The sequence below is a fragment of the Emys orbicularis genome, chromosome 2 (genome assembly GCF_028017835.1).
Source record: "Emys orbicularis isolate rEmyOrb1 chromosome 2, rEmyOrb1.hap1, whole genome shotgun sequence".
Taxonomy (NCBI): domain Eukaryota; kingdom Metazoa; phylum Chordata; order Testudines; family Emydidae; genus Emys; species Emys orbicularis.
The window spans coordinates 41,161,449-41,182,024 of NC_088684.1; the positions used below are offsets into that span (position 1 = coordinate 41,161,449).

At 39.6% G+C, this 20,576-nt stretch overlaps 1 protein-coding gene across 1 annotated transcript in view; it reads right to left on the reverse strand.

Annotated features, from left to right (window-relative positions):
* Positions 1-20,576, reverse strand: part of MATN2 (matrilin 2) — a 100,236-nt gene that overhangs the window by 41,698 nt on the left and 37,962 nt on the right. The window contains exons 4-5 of the mRNA XM_065398125.1: positions 15,093-15,215; positions 4,190-4,312 (exon numbers count right to left, since the gene is read on the reverse strand). Of these exons, the coding sequence (XP_065254197.1) occupies positions 4,190-4,312; positions 15,093-15,215 (246 nt within the window). The remainder of the gene's footprint in view (positions 1-4,189; positions 4,313-15,092; positions 15,216-20,576) is intronic.

Consider the following 20,576-nt stretch of genomic DNA (forward strand, 5'->3'; position numbering starts at 1 on the left):
ATTTAAGTTGCTCATGAGATGATAGTCATGAAGATTTATAGGTTTCAGAGTAGCAGCCATGTTAGTCTGTATCTGCAAAAAGAACAGGAGTACTTGTGGCACCTTAGAGACTAACACATTTATTTGAGCATAAGCTTTCGTGGGCTACAGCCCACTTCTTCGGATGCATAGAATGGAACATATAGTAAGGATATATATATATATATATATATATATACATACAGAACATGAAAAGGTGGAAGTAGCCATATCAACTCTAAGAGGCTAATTAATTAAGATGAGCAATTATCAGCAGGGGGAAAAGTCTGAAATGGGCCATCTGGATTATCACTACAAAAGTTTTTTTTTCTCCTGCTGATAATTGCTCATCTTAATTAATTAGCCTCTTAGAGTTGATATGGCTACTTCCACCTTTTCATGTTCTGTATCTATCTATCTATCTATCTATATATATATATATCCTTACTATACGTTCCATTCTATGCATCCGAAGAAGTGGGCTGTAGCCCACGAAAGCTTATGCTCAAATAAATTTGTTAGTCTCTAAGGGTAGGTCTACACTTACCCGGTAGTTCGGCGGCAAGCAAATCGAACTTTTGGGTTCGACTTATCGCGTCTTGTCTGGACGCGATAAGTCGAACCCGGAAGTGCTCGCTGTCGACTGTGGTACTCCAGCTCGGCGAGAGGAGTACGCGAAGTCGACGGGGGAGCCTGCCTGCCGCGTCTGGACCGAGGTAAGTTCAAACTAAGGTACTTCGAACTTCAGCTACGTTATTCACGTAGCTGAAGTTGCGTACCTTAGTTCGAATTGGGGGGTTAGTGTAGACCTGCCCTAAGGTGCCACAAGTACTCCTGTTGTTTTTTTTTTGAAGATTTATAGGCAACCACTACCACCAATGTATAAAGTATGTTAGAAAAGGAAGCTCACTGTGCAGTGATCAGTGGGATCCATGTACACTTAGGGCCTGATTCTACACCAGTGAAGTAAATGACAAAAATCTCATTTGGCCATTAGGACCTCACTGGTGACTTCAGTGGAGTTACTGCTGATTTCTACCAGTCAGAGTTAGTCACTAACATTTCATTCCTGGCAAAATTAGAGAAGAGGGCAGAGGTTAGTTCCTTAGGATCAAATTTTTAAAGATAGTCAGGCTGGCTGGAAAACATGAATCCAGTTTGTGAAAATTGTTGAGGTTTTGATATGTGGTTTCATTCCTCATTGGAAGAAAACTGAGACCCTTAAAAAATTTTCATGAAAAACACAGAGAGGCCTGCCCATGGCAGAAGAGCCAGTAGTTTGGGCACTTGCCTGGGAGAGACTCAGTTTGACTCACTGCTCTGAATCAGTTACTCTTAATCTCTCCTTCTAGAGGTCGTCCACTCTGAATCAGGCAGAGCAGGGACTTGAACCCAGGTCTTCCACCTCCCAGCTGAGTGTGCTAATCACTGGAATACTGACTATTCAGGTCCTGCTCTTGTCTCAGAAATTCCATCTTGGACCTCAGAAACATTCCCAAGGAACATTTCATCACAACCAATTTGTTTCCATGAAAAGTTTTGGTTTTGACAGATCAGCATTTTCAGATGGAAAAATGTTTTGCTGAAAAATTCTTGACCAGTTATTGTTTAGGCTCCTAAAGACAAAGGTAGGTGCTTTTGAAAATCCCAGTAGGTGCCTATCTGCATCTGTAGGTGCCCAGTTACCCTTAAAAATCTGACCCTTAAAGGTGAGTCAAAGGTTACCTAGATAAACTTTGTGGTGTAAAGACTGTCTTTTTGATATGTGTTTGTACAGAGCCTTGCACAGTGGGGCCCTGGTATATGATTGAGACTTAGAATGCAGGAGGCTCCTCTCCTCCCCAGAGGTAGCAGCTTGGGGTCCCACTGCATCCCACAGGTAACAAGAAGGGCTCCCCTCCCCTTAGAAGGAGCAGAATCAGCAACCAGGGTGGTGGCAGGAAGGCTCCTAATAAGTATTCCAGGAGCCAAGGTGTACACGGTATACCTGCTTGGGCTAGTGTTGGCAAACCCCCAGAGCAGTGTGTCTTGCTGTTAACTTTGAAATGGATGGGTAGTTCACACCTCTCAGCGCTTTTGTTTCAAGCTGTCTTGGTAACACTTATTTATGTTTCGGGCTTTTCTTTGTGACCATAAGGGGCTAGAAGCTTAATATTTTTTCTTTTTGTAAATGAAAGCCAAAATTATGATGTAATCAAATGACTCTGGGAGTTGGAGCCCTAGGCTTGGGCTTTAGTGCTTATGCCTTAATCCAGTCGTGCACTTATCAAAGCTCCCCCCCACCCCCCAAAAAATGCTTGTTTGACCATTTTAGCTCCATCTTTCTTAGCATGGGTTGAATCTTGGCTAGTTTTGCTGCTCTCACTGAGACTTACTTGTCAGGCCAAATTTTTAGAAAATAATGTTGAGTTTTAAACTTTGAACATTTAAAAATTAGTTGTTTGAAGCTTTTTCTTGTGTGTTCACACTGACCTAAAGCCAGTGTGACTTAGAACACAAGGGAACTCTGACACATCCTTGCTCTGAATCAGTTTAGTCTAATCCCAGGCTAATCTGAACAATGTTCTGACTTCAAAGCAATTGCAATTTGCAGTCCATTTTCTTCATTCTTGGTTTGGTTTGCAAGACATAAAAGAAGTCCAGTTTACAGAGAAGTGGTTTGGTAAGTTTTAAAAAAATAACAGGAGTACTTGTGGCACCTTAGAGACTAACAAATTTATTAGTGCCACAAGTACTCCTGTTATTTTTGCGGATACAGACTAACACGGCTGCTACTCTGAAACCTGTAAGTTTTAAAGTTATTTATGTTTAAATTCAGCAAGGGCATCCTGAACTGAGCTGATCTTAACCAATGCTGTCCTGGCTCCAGCCCATTCTTGCTTGGCTGCTGCTTCTTATTCAGTATTATATTACCTTCCCCACTACAACTATCCAACCTGTTTTTGTTCAAATTGTAGTTTTGGGAATGTTTTTTGCACTTTAAACTGATTTAAAGTATTTAAAGCATCTTAAACAGGTTAAAATGCTCGAGAGGTTTAGATCTGTTTAAATGCATACAACAGTTTAAAACTAATATCAGTTAATCCCCATAGCTGATGTAAAGATTTAACTTGCTTTAAGCTTTTTTATGATGTTTTAAGGTCTTTGATCAGTTTAAACTGGAAAAAAAAAATTCCACATTCTAAAATCCTCCACAATTTTGGGGTAACAATGGATCTGGATTGCTGCCCAAGCAGCGGGAGGCACTTATGCTGTACTGAGAATATTTCAAACTGCATGCTTATGTGGATATATACACACACAAGTATAGAAATATGTATTTCACTTAAAATTCTAATAGACCTGCATCTGACTGGCGCCTGCCAAGGCTACCAGGGCCTGCAAGTTGCCAGCTACATTGACTGGCACCAAATGTACTCTGACTAATAGTGTTTCATTATCATACAGCCTTTTATTACAATCACAGGTTGTCTTAGACACCCATGTGTTTCTAGGGTTGTATAAAACTCTTTGTCATATTGTACTGCATTATTTCATAAACTGTATTTGTTCACACTGTTAAAAATATGGGCTAAATTAATCACTGGTATAAGCAGTGTAACTCTACTGAAATTAATAGAGCTGCACCCACTCACACCCACAGCAATTAAGTTTCTTTATCATAATCCATATATAGAAAGAAGCAGAGTTAATGTTGTACATTCAACCTTTCCTTTTACATTTCCTGAATGTGGCATACTTAGCTATGCAACCTTAATAGTGCCTTAATACAGGGCATTTTGCATTTAATTATTAAACTTGTTTTATAAACAAAGAAAATTTAAGAATTGTGTTGTATAAAATTAATATGTTTTTCTGATCTACTGCACGAGGAAGGAGGACACTCAAAATAAAGGACTCTGGCAATCCAAAGGGATCATGCAACATAAAGGCTTTTGATTTTACTACCTAGGGAGAAGCATGGCCTCATGTTAAGAACTCCTTGTCCCCAGAGAAGGAGGAAACTTCCACTGCTTTTATTTCCTATGGCTCCAGGAGCTAGTCCATCCCTGACATTCTACTGAATGTCCTCAGCATCTTCAGGAACAGCAGTGGGAGAATCACCACTGGAAATTAGGACGTATAAGGAGAGCAAATTTATCATAGTACTTAAAAATTCATCACAACTTACTTCTGCAAGTTCTTCTGTCTGGATTTAGAATAAATCCTTGATGGCATCTACAGTAGTAGGAGTCATCCATACTTACACACTCATGTTGACAACCTTGGTTATCCAAAGCACAAAGGTCTACAACTGAAAAAGAAAACAAGAAGAGTACATAGAATTAAGATAAATGGAATCAAATAAAAATATGATTAAATATTTATATTATGGCAGTGGCTAAGAGTCCTGATCAATGTCCAGGGCTGTACAAATAATGAATTCTTATATAGGCTTCTATTACCCTCCACCCCGTCCCGATTTTTCACATTTGCTGTCTGGTCACCCTAGAAACAGGCCAACAAATTAGAGCAAAGTTGAGGGGAAAATGGAAAAACTATTTTTTTTTAAAGATTTATTATCAACGAGTAACATATGAGCAGACATGATTCAGACCACTTTATTTGCATTTGGTCCCTCATTCCTCTCTCTCTTAGTTGGTCTGTCTTTTTAGACTGATCTTTTTGGTGAAGGGATTGTGCCTTCTTATGTCTATACAGCTTCTAGAACATTGGGAGCACAACTGAAAAATAAATAATAATAATTCATACAGGACCTATATTTCTCCAGTTTTCTCACTAAAAGATAGACTGTGCAACCCTTATTCTTTGCGGTGAGCACACGCTCATAGGAGCAGTCCTATTGGCTTCTACCAGTGGTTAGCTTGCCAGTTTCTCTAGTGTAAACAAACCTTGGTGACTGACTGTATGTGGCTGAAGTGCTCTCTTGCCAAGTGCTCTTGCCAGTTGCACTGTTGTAATATTTTTCATATACAAATTAACCACACTCTAGGCCAGCGTTTCTCAAATGCGGCCACCAGGGGCCTTTCCTGTGGCAACAGCCTTCTAAGCAGTGACTGGGGGTGGGGGGAGCAATGGCCCCTTCCCCGGGACCCCAGCAGGGGTTGGGCCCTGCCCCCTTCTGGAGCCAGAAACGCTAGAGGAGCAGGCAGCCGGTAAGTTCCCCACCTTCCTGGGGCCAGTGGGGCTCGGGCTTCTGGCTTCAGCCCTGGGGTGGCGGGTGGCAGGTTCTGGTCATGGGGCGGCGGGCTCTGGTCCCTGGCTGCAGGGCTTCAGCCTGGACCCCAGGCTTTGGGCACTCTCCCTGAGCTCACCCCCCCCTTATCACCGCTGGCCCCTGCTGCCTCCCCCGTCTCCCCATCCATTGCCTCTGGCCCCTGCTGCCTCCTTACCCGCCTCCCCATCCAGGGCTTACTTTGTACCCCAGCTTGCTGGCATTGAGTATTTTGCTATGAAAAGTGATATTTGAATGTTTGTTAATATCGCTTTTCACTGCCTCCCAGCTAGCTAGCAAGTCTGCTTCTGTGAAAAATGATATTAACAAACATACAAATATCATTTTTCACAGCAGCACACTTACTAGGTAGCAAGTCTAAAACAAAAAAGCAACCAAAAAAGCAAAAGAAACAACCGCAGCAAAAGACAAGAACATGCGAAGCACCTTATTTATGTTTCTATTCTGTTTAGGTTCAGTAAAGAATAGAGACATCTGTACATTATTTTGATTGAGTTTGAAAAAAAGATTACATAAATAAATTACAATTATTTGGACATGTATATGGACATATTTATTTGTTTTTACTAAAGTTAATTACTGGTAAGTATTTTAGGAAAAATTGTCAGAGTGGTCACCAGCAAGAGGTGGTGGCCGCACTCTGAGGCCACCAAAAATTTTGTTTTGAGAACCCCTGCTCTAGGTAGGGTTAACCCTGCTGGGCTGTGTTGGTAGTCTCACTATTTATTCTTTTCATCTTCTTTTACACCAGCTATTAGTGGTACTTGCTCAGAATAGACATCTTCCAACAAGTTTTCCATTAGTAAATGGGATATTAAATCCTCCATGGAGTTAAATATCCATGGAGTTAAATATCCATGGAAAGACTGAGAAGAAGTACCAGGAAAGAAAGGAGAGTGAATCCAGCAGCCCCTGAAGGAAAGATCCCTCTCCCCTGAAGGGAGAGAACATGGTTTAACACAAGAAAGTATTTTATTGTAAGATTTTTGCTCATCTGAAAAGAGGCAGTCACCACAGGATGGTCTTTTGCCCTGCAGGCCATCCAGAAGACCGAGTTTCCTTTCCAACATGGTCCTGGGCCGTCTTGTTTCCTTGTCAATAAAGCCTCTAAGAGGTAGTCTGTAGCTCCTCTAGCTGAATATGGAACAGTGTTAACAGGCTTCTACAGGCACCACACCTAGAGCCAGGTGACTAATTCCCAACACACGATTTGGCCTGCAGATTTAACCTTTTCTTTGGCCCAAGTTGTCCATGAACAGACTGATTTTTTCAGTTTTGTTCAATGAATGTGGAGTGGACAAATGTCATTCTCTGCACTGTTGGTGAACTGCGCACAGTGAGGATTCCTTTGAGTATCAATATTGAAGTGTATAACTGGTCACCTAAGTTAGATGGTGTTGTTTCTGTTCCTTAACTGGATAATGTAAACCTTTCTAAATAGGAAGAGGGCCTGAATAACTCACTGGGCCCAGCAGATGATGTTTGTGTGGTCTGCTCTTTACCACTTCCTCTTGCTATGGTTAAGGTGCTGAGATATCTTGGAGAACCATCTCTGCCCCTTTGATAGTACTCATGTGTGTCCCATTAAATCCTTCTCTTCATCCCCTTAATCAAGAGCAGAGAGAATGTCAGCACCTGTAATGAAACCAATGTTTTATGCAGAAGTCTGCAGTGTTGTATTCCCTGCCATACATGCTATGTATCAGCCACAGCAGGGAATGCTGCTTTATTGGCACTCTGCTCTCTGCTTTGCCTGACTGAGCAGATCATTACCTTGGGTTTAAACCAGGTGAAGACTCTGTACTTTAGAATTCAGCAAGCAGTGATTCCTATTTAGCTCAATGCCTGGTGTTGGAACAGTGCTGAATTGCTGTGACTGATGTGAATAAATGTGGCAAGCATGAGTTTGATATGGCTTGGTATGTCTGAACTTGCTAGAGGATTCTGGGAGCAGGATTCTCTTAGCACTAGATAAATGAAGTGGAAAATTACTGAAAGTGCAGAAGCTGCACTTGAATGGTTAAAATAAGCTCAATATGTGCGTATGTTTCAACATCGAACTTTGGAATATCAGCAGGGGAACCAGCCCACAAGGTAAAGAACACGTAAAATCATGCGACCAGTGGGCTTGGTGCAAGCAGACATGGGTCAAAATGACCCTTTCTGGATGACGTCACGCTGATTGCTTAAGTGAATGATTTATGAGGGGGTAAATGTTGATTGAGTTTTGGTCTGGGTCTGTTGTGCAGCCCCTCCTTCCAAATTATTAATTAGGAGAAAATTAGTAATGACATGCCCACAAGGCATATTTCTGGGACATGAGACTCCTTTGAGAACAAAAGGGTATATATGCTAAGCAAAGTAAAGTAGTTAAGTTAGTGTTCCCCAATTAACATCTGAAGAGGTTCGAGACTGTGAGATAGAAGTCCTCGGGATGACCTAGACCCTGCTTCGGGGGACATTTAACAGACCAAGTACCTAAGAGGGGAAAGAAGAGAAGAAAAGAAGTCTTCATCTAGAATTGGTAGCTATATCTGCTTGTTTGCCAATCAGGATACTGTGCAAGGCCAATATAGTTACTGAGGATTTATGCTTGGGGCGGAGCTAAGGCTTGTAGGAAAAGAGGAGTAGTGTGTAACTTTAACTGCCTGTGTGATTCTTTCTCAAATAAATGACTATGCATTAAGCATATTGGTTTCCAAATTCTCACTGGTACCGGTAACACCTGCCCAGCTGTGTGCCATTTAAAGATCCATTTCAACACCTGGCATCAGTGCAAACCTGGTATACATAATCAGCTAAAATAAAAACATGGTACACACATCAGAAGGAAAAGGTTAAAAGATCTTTTTACCTATTATTTTTCTGTCTTTTTATTGGCCTATTGGTATTAGGGAAGTAACATCTTGGCCATCACATTTTGACCATTTGACTGTAAATCTTTAAATACACAGTGCATCAGACTTTTCCTTTGATCATGCCTATTTTGTAATAAATCATTTACCTAGTAAATACTATCCACAAAAATGAATGATACTTTAATATAAACTAATGAACACTGAGAGTTATAGCTCCTGATTGAATACTGCACATATTCACATTTACAGGATTTTCCACCAGGGATCAGCGTGCATCCTTGATGACATTTGCAGAAGCAGGACATTTTTCATAATAACATATCCATTTTAAAGTCTGAAGTTGCTCAAATCACAGAAATCAGTTCTTGCAGATCCACTGCTAACAGGAATAGCAAGTTAGCCAATCACTCTTTTCTTTGCAAAAAAATGTAGAATGGCTGATTTCTACATAGTTTTAACACTTTATGGAAACATTATTAATGATCGTATATTGACCCATGCATATGTATTGTAGGGATTCAAAAAAGTTAAAAGAGAAATCATGTATATGATGCAAAAAAATAAATAATCTACAAATAGAAGTGTAACTAGGATGCTTTGCGTTTACATTTGAACCTGCCAGCACTGGCATCAGCGTGAATAGCATGAGTTAGGGGATTCCACCAAAATAAGTATAAGTAAGCAGTACTTGAGAGATCAAGTGGATTTAGGTCAGAAGGAAAATGCAAGATATAAGAGGGAATACAAGTCAGAACCAGATCATACAAATAATTTGGAGTTGAGGATATGAATGCTTTGAACATTACCAAGAGAATTTGGAACTTGATTCTCCGTTTCAAAGGAAGCCAACACACTAGTGGAATGAAATGGGAAAAACATGAAAAATTAAAGATGCAGCTCAGTTCTGGGTAAAACATTAAAGACTTTATGGAGAAGTGGTGAAGAGACTGACAAGACAACAACTAGAATGTCGAGGCAAGAAATTACATAGAAATGTATTAATGTTTGAATAAGAAAAACATGTACTTTTTGTGTATTAAAGAAAGGATAGGAGCTGACATCAGAATAGAACCTATAAACAATCTCCAATGAAGCAGGTGCATTTATTTATATTTGTATTGCAGTAGTGCCCCAGGGTCCCAATAAGGATTGGGGCCCCATTGTGCTAGTTGCTATAAAAATACAAAGGAAGACACAGTCCTTGCCTTGTAGAATTTATAATCCAGTTTAAGACAAGATGCTACAAGTAGATGTAACAAACAATAGAAGAAATAGTGAGGGAGGATGAGGACAACAGTGATAATAATAATAGGGGGTTATATAGGTTAGTTAATGTGACTACCTTTCTGATTCAGAGAAACTTAAATTGAATCTTTTATGTGCTTAAATACATATATATCCACAAGTTCCACTAGCCCTCTGTATTCAGCATTAGTGAGACTGATACTGGAATACTGCATCCATTTCTGCTGACCACATTGTTAAAAAGATGTTGAAAAACTGGAAAGGTGCAAAAAAGAGCCACAAAAATGATACCAGGGCTGGAAACAAAATGCCTTACAGGGAGAGACTTAGAGAGCTCAATCAGGTTAGTTTATCAAAAAGAAGATTAAGAGGTGACTTGACTATCTCGTATAAGTTCCTTAGGCAGAAAATACTGGGTATAAAGGGCATTTTAATCTATTAGAGAAAGACATAATAAGAACCAATGGCTGGAAGCTGAAGCCAGACAAATTCAAGTAAGAAATTTGTAATAGTGAGCGTGATTTACCACTGGAACAAACTATGAAGGGAAGTGGTGGATTCTATATCTCTTGATGTCTTCACATCAAGACTGGAGGCCTTTCCGGAGGATATGCTTCAGTCAGACAACACAGGAGTAACTGGGCTCAACACAGGTGTAACTGGGTGAAATTCTATGGCCTGTTCTATACAGGAGGCCAGCTAGAAAGAATCCAACTTCAGAGGACAAGAACCTAAAATGGTACTTGAGTCCTAGGACCTATGGAGAAGCATCAGTTATGTAGCATGAAAAAATTCTGATGCATTCATTGTGAAACAAGCAGATGAATGTCCTCTGAAAAGCCAGACATGGATCTGAACCGCATCTGCTTATGGGTGAAAATGAAACCCATATGTTTTAGATCTTCAAAAAGTTGCAAATCCAGGAAAACAAAACAAAACAATGAGCTAAGAATACTGAGGCAAGTAAATATTCCCATATTTAAATCATGAGACCAAGTGTAATTGAAACATTTCAAAGGACTAAGCATACAATTGATTCCTCTGCAAAGGGCACATAAACCATAGCTCTCATAAAAAACAAAATGGGAAATGGCATGAAAAATGCCCATTGGTATGGGCAATTACTTGTTTTACATACTGAACTAACATCCTGCTTCCTAGGGCATTCTAAGAAATTACTTAAGGGGGCTGTCAAGATGCAGATTACATTGTGTTACGGGGCTTTAAACTGGCAAGAATTTAGCTGGAAAGAAGGTACAGCTGTGGAAACTTAGTTCTTACAACTTGAGAAGAATTGTGGTGGGATTGCGTATAGGGGCCTAGGCTCCAATTCAGGAAAGCATTTAGGCACATGCTTAACTTTAAGTATCTGCTTAAGTCCCATTAATTGCAACTTAGCTTGGAGCATGTGCTTAAGTGCTTTCCTGAACCAAGGCCCGAAAGAGAAAGGCAAACATCTAGCACTTATTAGTTCTTCGACAGAAGATACCAGAACAGGATATTCTCCTGAAATATAAGACCAGGAAGGAAGGCTTGTGAGAAGGAAAATAGCCTGAAGAGCTAGATTACTCTAAAACATACTGTGATATAAGTATGGAAGAAGGAAGAATGAATTATTTACAAAGTTTTAAGGACAAGTTTGTGTTTCACATTTAATATTTGTTTTCCTGAAGTTTCATTCTCTAGCTTTCATCTTGCAGTACCCTGGGCCTATGTTTGTTTCTTTACCGTCAATGGTACGAATTAGAGGCACAGAATGCCCAGTTCCTTTAAGGGAACTAAGCTTAGCCAACACATTCTACAGACAGACTTGATTCATAGGTGTAGCTTGACTTCTATATTTGGGGGGGCGGCTCCAGTCAGGCCAATGGGGCCACGTGCATGTGTGTGTGGCAAATTCTGTGCCTGCCCACAGGGGTGTCATTTCAGGGGTTTTTTTGAGGGGGAAGGGGCAACTTTCACCATGATTCCAGGAGCTACATAACTGAAAACGCTAGGTTTTTTTCCCAGATAATAGCTTAGAAATTATCTGACATGAGCACTGTATCTAATTCCTATATCAAGAAAGAAAATTAAATATTAGACCCACTCAGCTCTAATACTAACATGTTCTGACATCTTACGGCAAGTCACTTAAGAGACACTGGTTAGGTTTAAAATTGTAATGTATATTCTTACTCAGATACACTTATTAAAGTCAGAAGTGACCATCATGATCATCTAGTCTGACCTGCACCTTGCAGTCCACAGAACCTCACCTACTCACTCCTGTAATAGACTCCTAAACCCTGGCTGAGTTACTGACGTCCTCTAATCATGGTTTAAAGACAGCAAGTTACAGAGAATTCACCATTTACACTAGTTTAAACATGCAAGTAGCCCATATCCCATGCTGCAGAGGAAGGCAACCCCCCCCTCCCCCCCCGCCAGGGTCTCTGCCAATCTGACTTGGGGGAAAATTTCTTCCCAACCCCAAATATGGTGATCAGTTAGACCCTGGGCAAGTGGGCAAGGCCCACCAGGAAGACACCTGGGAAAGAATTTGCTGTAGTAACTCAGAGCCCTCCCCATCTAGTGTCCCATCCCCAGCCATTGGGGATATTTGCTACAGGCAGTCAACGATGGGCCACATGCTATTGTAAGCAGTCCTGTCATACCATCCTCTCCATAAACTTATCAAGCTCAGGCTTGAAGCCAGTTAGGTTTTTTGCCCCCACTGCTCCTCTTGGGAGGCTGCTCCAGAACTTCACTCTTCTGATCGTTAGAAACCTTTGCCTAATTTCAAGCCTAAACTTGTTGATGGCTAATTTATATGCATTTGTTCTGGAGTCCACATTGATGCTTAACTTCCATAACGCCTCTCTCTCCCTGGTATTTATCCCTCTGATATATTTATAGAGAGCAATCATATCTCCCCTCAGCCTTCTTTTGGTTAGATTAAACAAGCCAAGCTCTTTGAGTCTCCTTTCATAAGGTAGGTTTTCTATTCCTCAGATCATCCTAGTAGCCCTTCTTTGCACCTGTTCCAATTTGAATTCATCTTTCTTAAACATGGGAGACCAGAATTGCATGCAGTATTCTAGATGAGAGCTCACTAGTGCCTTGTATAATGATACTAACACTTCCCTGTTTCTACTGGATATATCTTTCCTGATGCACCCCAGGACCATGTTAGCCTTTTTTCACAGCCGCATCACATTGATAGCTCATAGTCATCCTGTGATCAATCAATACACCCAGGTCTTTCTCCTCCTCTGTAACTTCCAACTGATAAGTCCCCAGCTTATAGCAAAAATTCTTGTTGTTAGTCCCTAAATGCATGACCTTGCATTTTGCACTATTAAATTCCATCCCATTTCTGTTACTCCAGTTTACAAGGTCCATCCAGATCTTCTTGTATGGTATTCCAGTCCTCCTCCATATTGGCAATACCTCCCAACTTTGTGTCATCTGCAAATTTTATTAGCACACACACACTTTTTTTTTTGCCAACGTCAGTAATAAAAATGTTAAATAAGGTTGCTCCCAAGACTGATCCCTGAGGAACTCCACTAGTAACCTCCCTCCAGCCTGACAGTTCACCATTCAGAATGATCTGTTGCAGTCTCCCCTTTAATCAGTTCCTTATCTAACCTTCAGTTCTCATATTAATCCCCATCTTCTCCAGTTTAACTAATAATTTCTCACGTGGAACTATATCAAATGCCTTACTGACATCCAGATAGATTATATCTACCGCATTTCTTTTGTCTAAAAAATCAGTTATCTTCTCAAAGAAATATATTAGTAACTTTGTTACTACCTCTTGAATACAATTGAAACAACTGTAGAAAATTTTATTAAAGCTAATGTTAAAAAATTATATAGTACACAGGTTAAGAAAAGAGTGGCTGTACATCTGGGTATAGTGTTTAGATTAAAAACAAACTTTGTATTTGTGGATAAAGTCATAAGATACATAAAGTGCATAATCAGCAATAACCCAAATTTAGGTGAATAAATTTAAGAATACAGTTTAGATATTAACATTCAAGTATTCGGATACATCACTCATGAAAAGTTATACAGAGTTGGTTGTGGAAAGCAAATATAGCAATGAGTGAAGATTGTCCCTCAGTAATTGAGAATTTAGGGTAGGTTGTCCATTTAGAAAATACAATCCATCAGGGAAGTATTTCGGTTACTTTCCGATTTCGCTTCTCATCGGCACTCCATCTCATCTCGCCTGGTATTGCCGATGTCCGGTGATGTGTTCTATGTAGATGGCCCTCGACCACCTGATGGCGTCTGACTCCAGGAGTTGCCACATCAGCCGAGCGTAGCGCTGACCGATTCTACATTCTCTCAACACTCTCTTATTACTGGAGTCCCATGTGCCTAAGGCTCCGACGATCAGTGCATGTGTCTGAACCTGGTAACCCTTAGCTCTCAAGGTTTTGGCTAGAGGGACATATTTCTCTACCTTTCGAGCTTGGGTGTTGCGGAAGGCTGGGGTCCTGTTCTCGAAGGGCACTGTGACGTCCACCATCACGATCTTCTGGTCCTCATTGGTGATGACGATGTCCGGTCGCAGTTGGCTGTCGGTTCTGGGGATGGCGGAGTTCACAGCCACGTTCCCTATGGGTGGCAGGATGGCTCTGAGTAGGCGATTCTGGATGGCGTTATGCTGCAGCTGCCAGGCTCTGGAATGGGGCTTGCAGTTACACAGGATGTGGGGTAGTGTCTCGCTGGCATAGCCGCACTTCCTGCATCGCTTGTCCCGATTCCCGTATCTACAATTACTTTCTATCATTTAGGCTACTTACTTTTTGCAGTTCACCAAGCTTGGAACAGATATTTAACTTTAGGAGACATCCTAACAGCCCTTTCTTATCTTAATCACCTGTTAAACACTCTGTTTATAAACAAAATTCTGACTCCCTGCCTGCCTCAAGGGCATAAGCTCGGAGCAGTCTCCTGTCTCCTCTGCAGAACTCTCTATATAGCACACTAAGGCTGCCTCCCTGAGGCTTGCCATTTGCGGGGGGGAGCAGTGCCCCCCATGCCCCACCCAAAATCCGCCCATGACTTGATTCTCACACAACAAACCACTACATAGTGATCTTTTAGTGCCACCCCTTGGAAAACCTCCTCAGCATACCCTGGCATGGAAACAGATGTTTCAAGGAATGTCTACCTTCTCCCAGATTTTCCCAGGATCTGATTCCTACCTGAAGAGATAGCAAGCCTAGAGTAGTATTACTAGCACTCTGAGAGTAGTGTCTATGCTTTTGTTTGTTTTTATGCTACCAGTTTAAATACTACCATGCAATGCATTTCTGACAACCCACATGGATTCCGAATAGAAAATCAGGTACTTGATTTCAAAATGCCAGCATAACCCTGTGTGAAATTAGTTGGAGCAATTTTTCACCTTTTTGCTATTTCAGAGTTCATTGAAAAAAAACCCTAACAACAAATCTACATACAATATGTTATGCTTAAAATCTGTGTGAGAAAGGAGAATTTTCTATCAAGGCTTGTGGCTGTACTGTATATTTAGTAGAAATCTTTCTTACTATTTAACTTATCCTGACTGCAAAATTTGGTCACAGAAGTCAATGAGATTGGAACAAAATTAATCAGGTTGTTCGTGTCAAACTCTCTCCCCTCCAAAAACCAGCCCCCCAGAACTGAATCTTGTCTCCCATCTCTTTGGCTTGTGTGCCAACGGGAATGTCTAAGATAATACTTACCGATACACTTCTTTCCATCTTCATCGAGCCCATAGCCATCATAACACTGACAGACATAGGACCCAGGTGTGTTCACACAGATCTGTTCACAGGCATGTTTCTCCACAGCACATAGGTCCTGGGCTGCAAAAAAAATCACATGACTATGAGACTCCTTTACCTTCTATATTGCATAGGTTTATATATTGAAAACGCTGTTCAGGAAGATATGAATAAATCATCAGAGAATGACACATTCTAATCAAGAGCACATATTTCCTGGACAAAGTTTGAAAATTTTATGCTCTCAAGAGTGACCACATACTGCTTAGGGGCCTGATCCTGCACCCACTGAAATCAATAGCAAAATTCCCATTTACTTGAATGGGGCAGGATCATGCCCTAGTGGACTGGTCGGAAAATAAAAGTTTGGGTTTTTTTGTTTGTTTGGGTTTTTGCAATAAAAAAACAAAACAAAAATCTTCTGCAGGTGTCTGAACTTAATCAATGTTTCATTTATTCATTTTTTTTTTCATTTTTTGGTTTTACATTTTTCCTTCCTTCTCCTTTTCTTTTTTTCCTTTTCCCTTTTGCCACTGACAAAAGGGGTGCAGGGTAAAGGAAACAGGGGGAGAAAGGAAAAAGGAAACCAATAAATAGAAAAACCAAAAATTGAGAAAAAGGCCCATTTTTTTTCAATTTTGTCAAACAAAACACAGAAAATTTCTAAAATAAAAAAATCTCACAAAAATTACTAATTTTGAAAAAAGGCTCTTTTTGTTTTTACGTAAAATTTCAATAGAAAAATGTAGATCAGCTACACTGCTTAATTTAGTACATTTGACATATAAACATGACGATCTATATATAGCTCAAGAACAATGTGAGGGATTAATTTAAATAAACAAACACAATGTAAAATGAATGCAATATGAACATTGTTTGTTAAAACAGTTCTTTTCTAGAAATAGAAAGTTAAACCAGAAACTAATGTACAGGACATTAATGCTTTTCAAAGTTTAGGATACTGTTTTGAAAATATTATGCTGTGAAATAACAGTTTGCTTCTCCACAAAAGGACAACATAATGGCTATCCTGCAAGATACACACACACACACACATATATATATATATACACACACACACACATTATATATATATATATATATATATATATATATATATATATATATATATATATATATACACACACACACACACACACACACACACACAGAGGGAGAGATGTATAATCCAAGCACAATGCAGTTACATCACTTCAGTGTTTAATGCAGAATGTCAAGATTCTCCAATGGAAGGCTCCCAAACCTTTCAGTTATAGCCAATTTAATGCTATTTACATATTCACAAATGTATTAGGTACCCTGAGTGAACAGATAAAATGCTTAGCACTTCTATACCAGAAGCACTTTTCATCTTCAAAGCATGTTACAAATATTTATTATTTCTTCAAATGTATAAAATACAACTAAAGGTGCCTATACTCTGGGCATTTGTCTCACAAATTAAAAATCACAAAATAAATATAACCATAGAACTGCCCATAAATATATCCACCTCAACCCTCACCCTCCTCCACAGCTGTTAACAAAGAGGGGAAAAAAGAAAAATATTAACTAATTAATCCTTAGAACACTCTTTGGAGCCTGTGCTGATTAAATTATTTTTCATGAACAATTAATTTGGTATATGTTTCTGTTTGTGAAGTGTCACGGTTATTACAGATATGTTAGTTGTTCAAAATTGTTTGACAATTAATGGAAATAAATCCCAGCCTAAGGATTGCTCTCCAACTATTTATAGCAGGTATGGACTTGATTAGTAAATAGTCAGAATTCACTATTCAAGTTATGATTGTTCACGAAAATCATGTTTGTTTCCTTTTTGTTTTGTTTTGTTTTCCTGTTCCCTGATTAGATAACACTTACAAACTACTTCTATTCCCTCAAAATTCAGTTTAGTTCTAAAACATTTTACTTCTTGATTAAACATTTCTTGGTCAGTGAGCCAAAATTCACATCCCTCAAACAGTCATAGGACCAATATTTGCTTGTGCAAATATCTGTGAAACATTAAGGGGGAAAAAAGGGTGCAAACACAGTGGAATCAATATATGATTCAGAGGAAGAAGATGAGGCATAGAGGTTAGGTGATTTGTCTGAAGACATGGAGAGAATAAGTTTTTGCCTCAGACCCCTGCTCAGACTACAGCTCTACCTCATTCTGCAACATATTTCAACATAATGTAAAAACAACATAGACAGTAGTCAGTGATTTTATGAACCAACAAGGTACAGTTCTGTCACACAGTGAGCTATGACTTTTCACAACGTGCTAGAGAAATCCTGAGAATTTCTGAACACCCATCACTTTATTGTTAGCTGCTGACATGCAGTAAGCTACGTTCTACTGTCTTGATTTCCTGTAAGCTTTACAAAGTATTTTACCTTCTGCTGCTGCTTTTGTAAATAGGCACCAGAATTCTTGTCGCAGGCAAGTTTATATGGATGGTCTCAAAATTACAAATGCTGTCACTGCGATGAATGTGCTGAGCAGTCATAGGACAGCAGAACAAAGGAAAAGGTTTGTTGCATTTGTGAGGACTGTTGCTCAAGAGTGGGTTAGGTGTCATAGATGCAGTGCATCATTTGAAGGCAGTTGGGTTATGAGAGCTGGCGCATGGAATGTTACAGCTGCCCCAGAGTTGACTACTGAGTTGGACACCCCCCAAGCACAGGGGGAATAGTGTTCTGTTGGGAGCAGTCCAGGAGCTGCTGCATCAGCATAGAGGAACAACACAGAGGTGTCCCCAATGAGACCTACCCCAGGACTGCACCCTGACTGGGAGACCTGCAGGATACATAATCACCTCTAGTCAAAGGGGTGGAGTGGACTAAGAGGGGCACCAGTGGGACAGATGAGCCCATATCTTATTTTGGATGTCCCCTAGGAGCCAAGCTAGGGACTACTCTTGTCGTTTCATTGTAACTGTTGAAGCTAGCATACCTAGCGTATTTGTGACCTATTCTGCTACCCCTTGTCAATCATATTTTTGTTTGAGCCATGCATTGCAGTGAACCCACCAGGAGCTGGAGCCCATAGGGTCCAGCAGCTCATGCACCATTTATGCTTGCCTTTGAGTTGTGGTACATTAGGCATGCTACAATGTACTGTATGCCTTATTTACCGCAAACTATCTGAAAAGGGTTGATGTACGACAGTGATCCCACTATATTCCTACTAAATACACACCAACACATCATGTATTCTTTAAAGCTTGTGCTGTTTTACAAGAACCTATATCCTCATGCACTAATCAACGGATTTAAGTTTCTTTGAGAATTTGTTTTACAGAGCTCAGTCCTGCATTCCTTACTCAGGCAAAACTCCCGTTTGTTTTAGATAAAGTTTCCCTGAGTAAAGAAGCGAATAGTTTGTATTCTAATTAACTTGTAAATGTGTACGCTTACCAATCAGAACAGCCCTAGACATTATGGCTGTCCTAGACATTATGCTGGTGACAGCGGCTATCCTTCGTCGAAGTGATCTGAGCTTCTGTAGCAGGATGACATACCGGGTTTTATCCCCATTATTGCCATGAGGTTCTGAATAACTTGGAGTGCAGCACTGTGACTCAGAACCCTGATGCCTTGGATTTGCTGTGGGAATATCTTACAGTAAACTGTACTTCATCATCAGCTTTATAAAACTCACAAATATCGACAAAACAGAAATTCAATATTGTCACTCTGTAAAGAATGATTTCTTCTAATACTTTCTGCATTTATTACAAGAAATATTCTACTTACCACTTCTTAAACTGAATACAAACACATTCTGAAGAGAAATCCAATGCTGTATGTTACATGAAAATGTAATTCCAGGAGGCCAGAGTTTAAGTGATCTTATATAAAAACTACATTAAAAGACCGTTAAAGTTGCAGAATCAAGCACTCAAAAGTTAGGAAGTGCCAGAATTAAGAATGCATGTGGAACTGTAATTCAGACCTCTTGTGTATATGCATTCTGAGTAGGTTGGCAGAAACCATTTTTATTTTTGTATAATTTCAACAGATAATATTGATGTTTATTTTTAAGCATTTTTAAAAATTATTTTTTATGTATTTAAATTTTCACAGTTGCACAAAGTTATGTGGGGGGAGGTCAGACAATATTTATTTAATGACAGTAGATGTTGAGATTTTAAATGTTAAAGCTTTTAAACTATTAAAACACAAACTGTTAACATCACATGTCAAAATATACAAAGTAAATAGCCTTACATCAAACTCTAATAAGGTCTCAAGCAGCATTTTTCTTACTTTGCCTATCTGTAAATTTCAGTTATCATCGATGGAAATATTTTTCCGTCTGTTTGTGTGTGTATGGTGAAATAGACATTTATCGACATTTACCGATAAAAAGCTAGTTCTTCCAAGACTAACTATGAGACAGTCTTTAATTACATGATCACAAACTTTCTTTCCACAAGATCCCGCCTCATTCACTGCATGGGATGCATAGTACTCACTGAACTGCTAGCTATTCAATATTTCATTTTATCCTCATTGTTCAGCATGTGGTCCCAATGCCGTATTAACTGCAAACTATCCAAACCTTACTCTGAAGATAGAATGATTAATTTCCTCATGGGCTTTTCTATGGCACTCATCATTATACTATCTGAGTGCTTGACAAACATTAATCAATTTATCTTCACAGCATCCTTGTGAGTAATGTGGTATTGTTTTCCCATATTACAAATGGAAATCATTGCACAGGAAACCTTAATACTGGCATTTTCTTAATTTTGAGGGCTTGAATTTGCAAATATAATATTCTTTTAATGTAGTTTTTATGTACAATTTTCTAGGTTTTAAAAAAACAGAAATTCTATTACATGGAAGAATATTGACTCCCACATGGTTCAAATCAGCAGGCTCGGAACCTTTCGATCTTCAGAACAGACCTCTGGCACTTGAACTAACCAAGTAAATGGTAGCAGTAGTAGGCTCTCATCCTCTATACAGACACTAGCAACAAAATAATTGTAAGAATTTTTTATAGGGGCAAAAGAATGCATTTTCCCCTAATCCTCTGGGTTTGTCTATATGGCAAGTCACTGAGTGGCAAGCCGGGGTGTGAATCTACAGCACACCAGCTTGCTGCACAGTAATGTCCTGTATGAACCCTGCTACAGTGGAGTAAAATCTCAGAGTGAGGCTTGATGTACAACTATTTGAAACTGTAATATGCCACGCCGCACTTCAGAATTTCACTACCTTGTACAATGTCCACATGGAACATTACTGTGTGGCTAGCTGGTGTGCTGTAAATTTACATCCTGGTTAGACGTGCAGTAACTCGCCATGTAAACAAGTCCTCTGAGAAATGGCTGGCTATTTTTGCTTAAATTGATAATTTAAGATCTACATGCAGGAGATGGGTCCTTCTTTCTAATGGGAAATTATTCTGTGAAAACT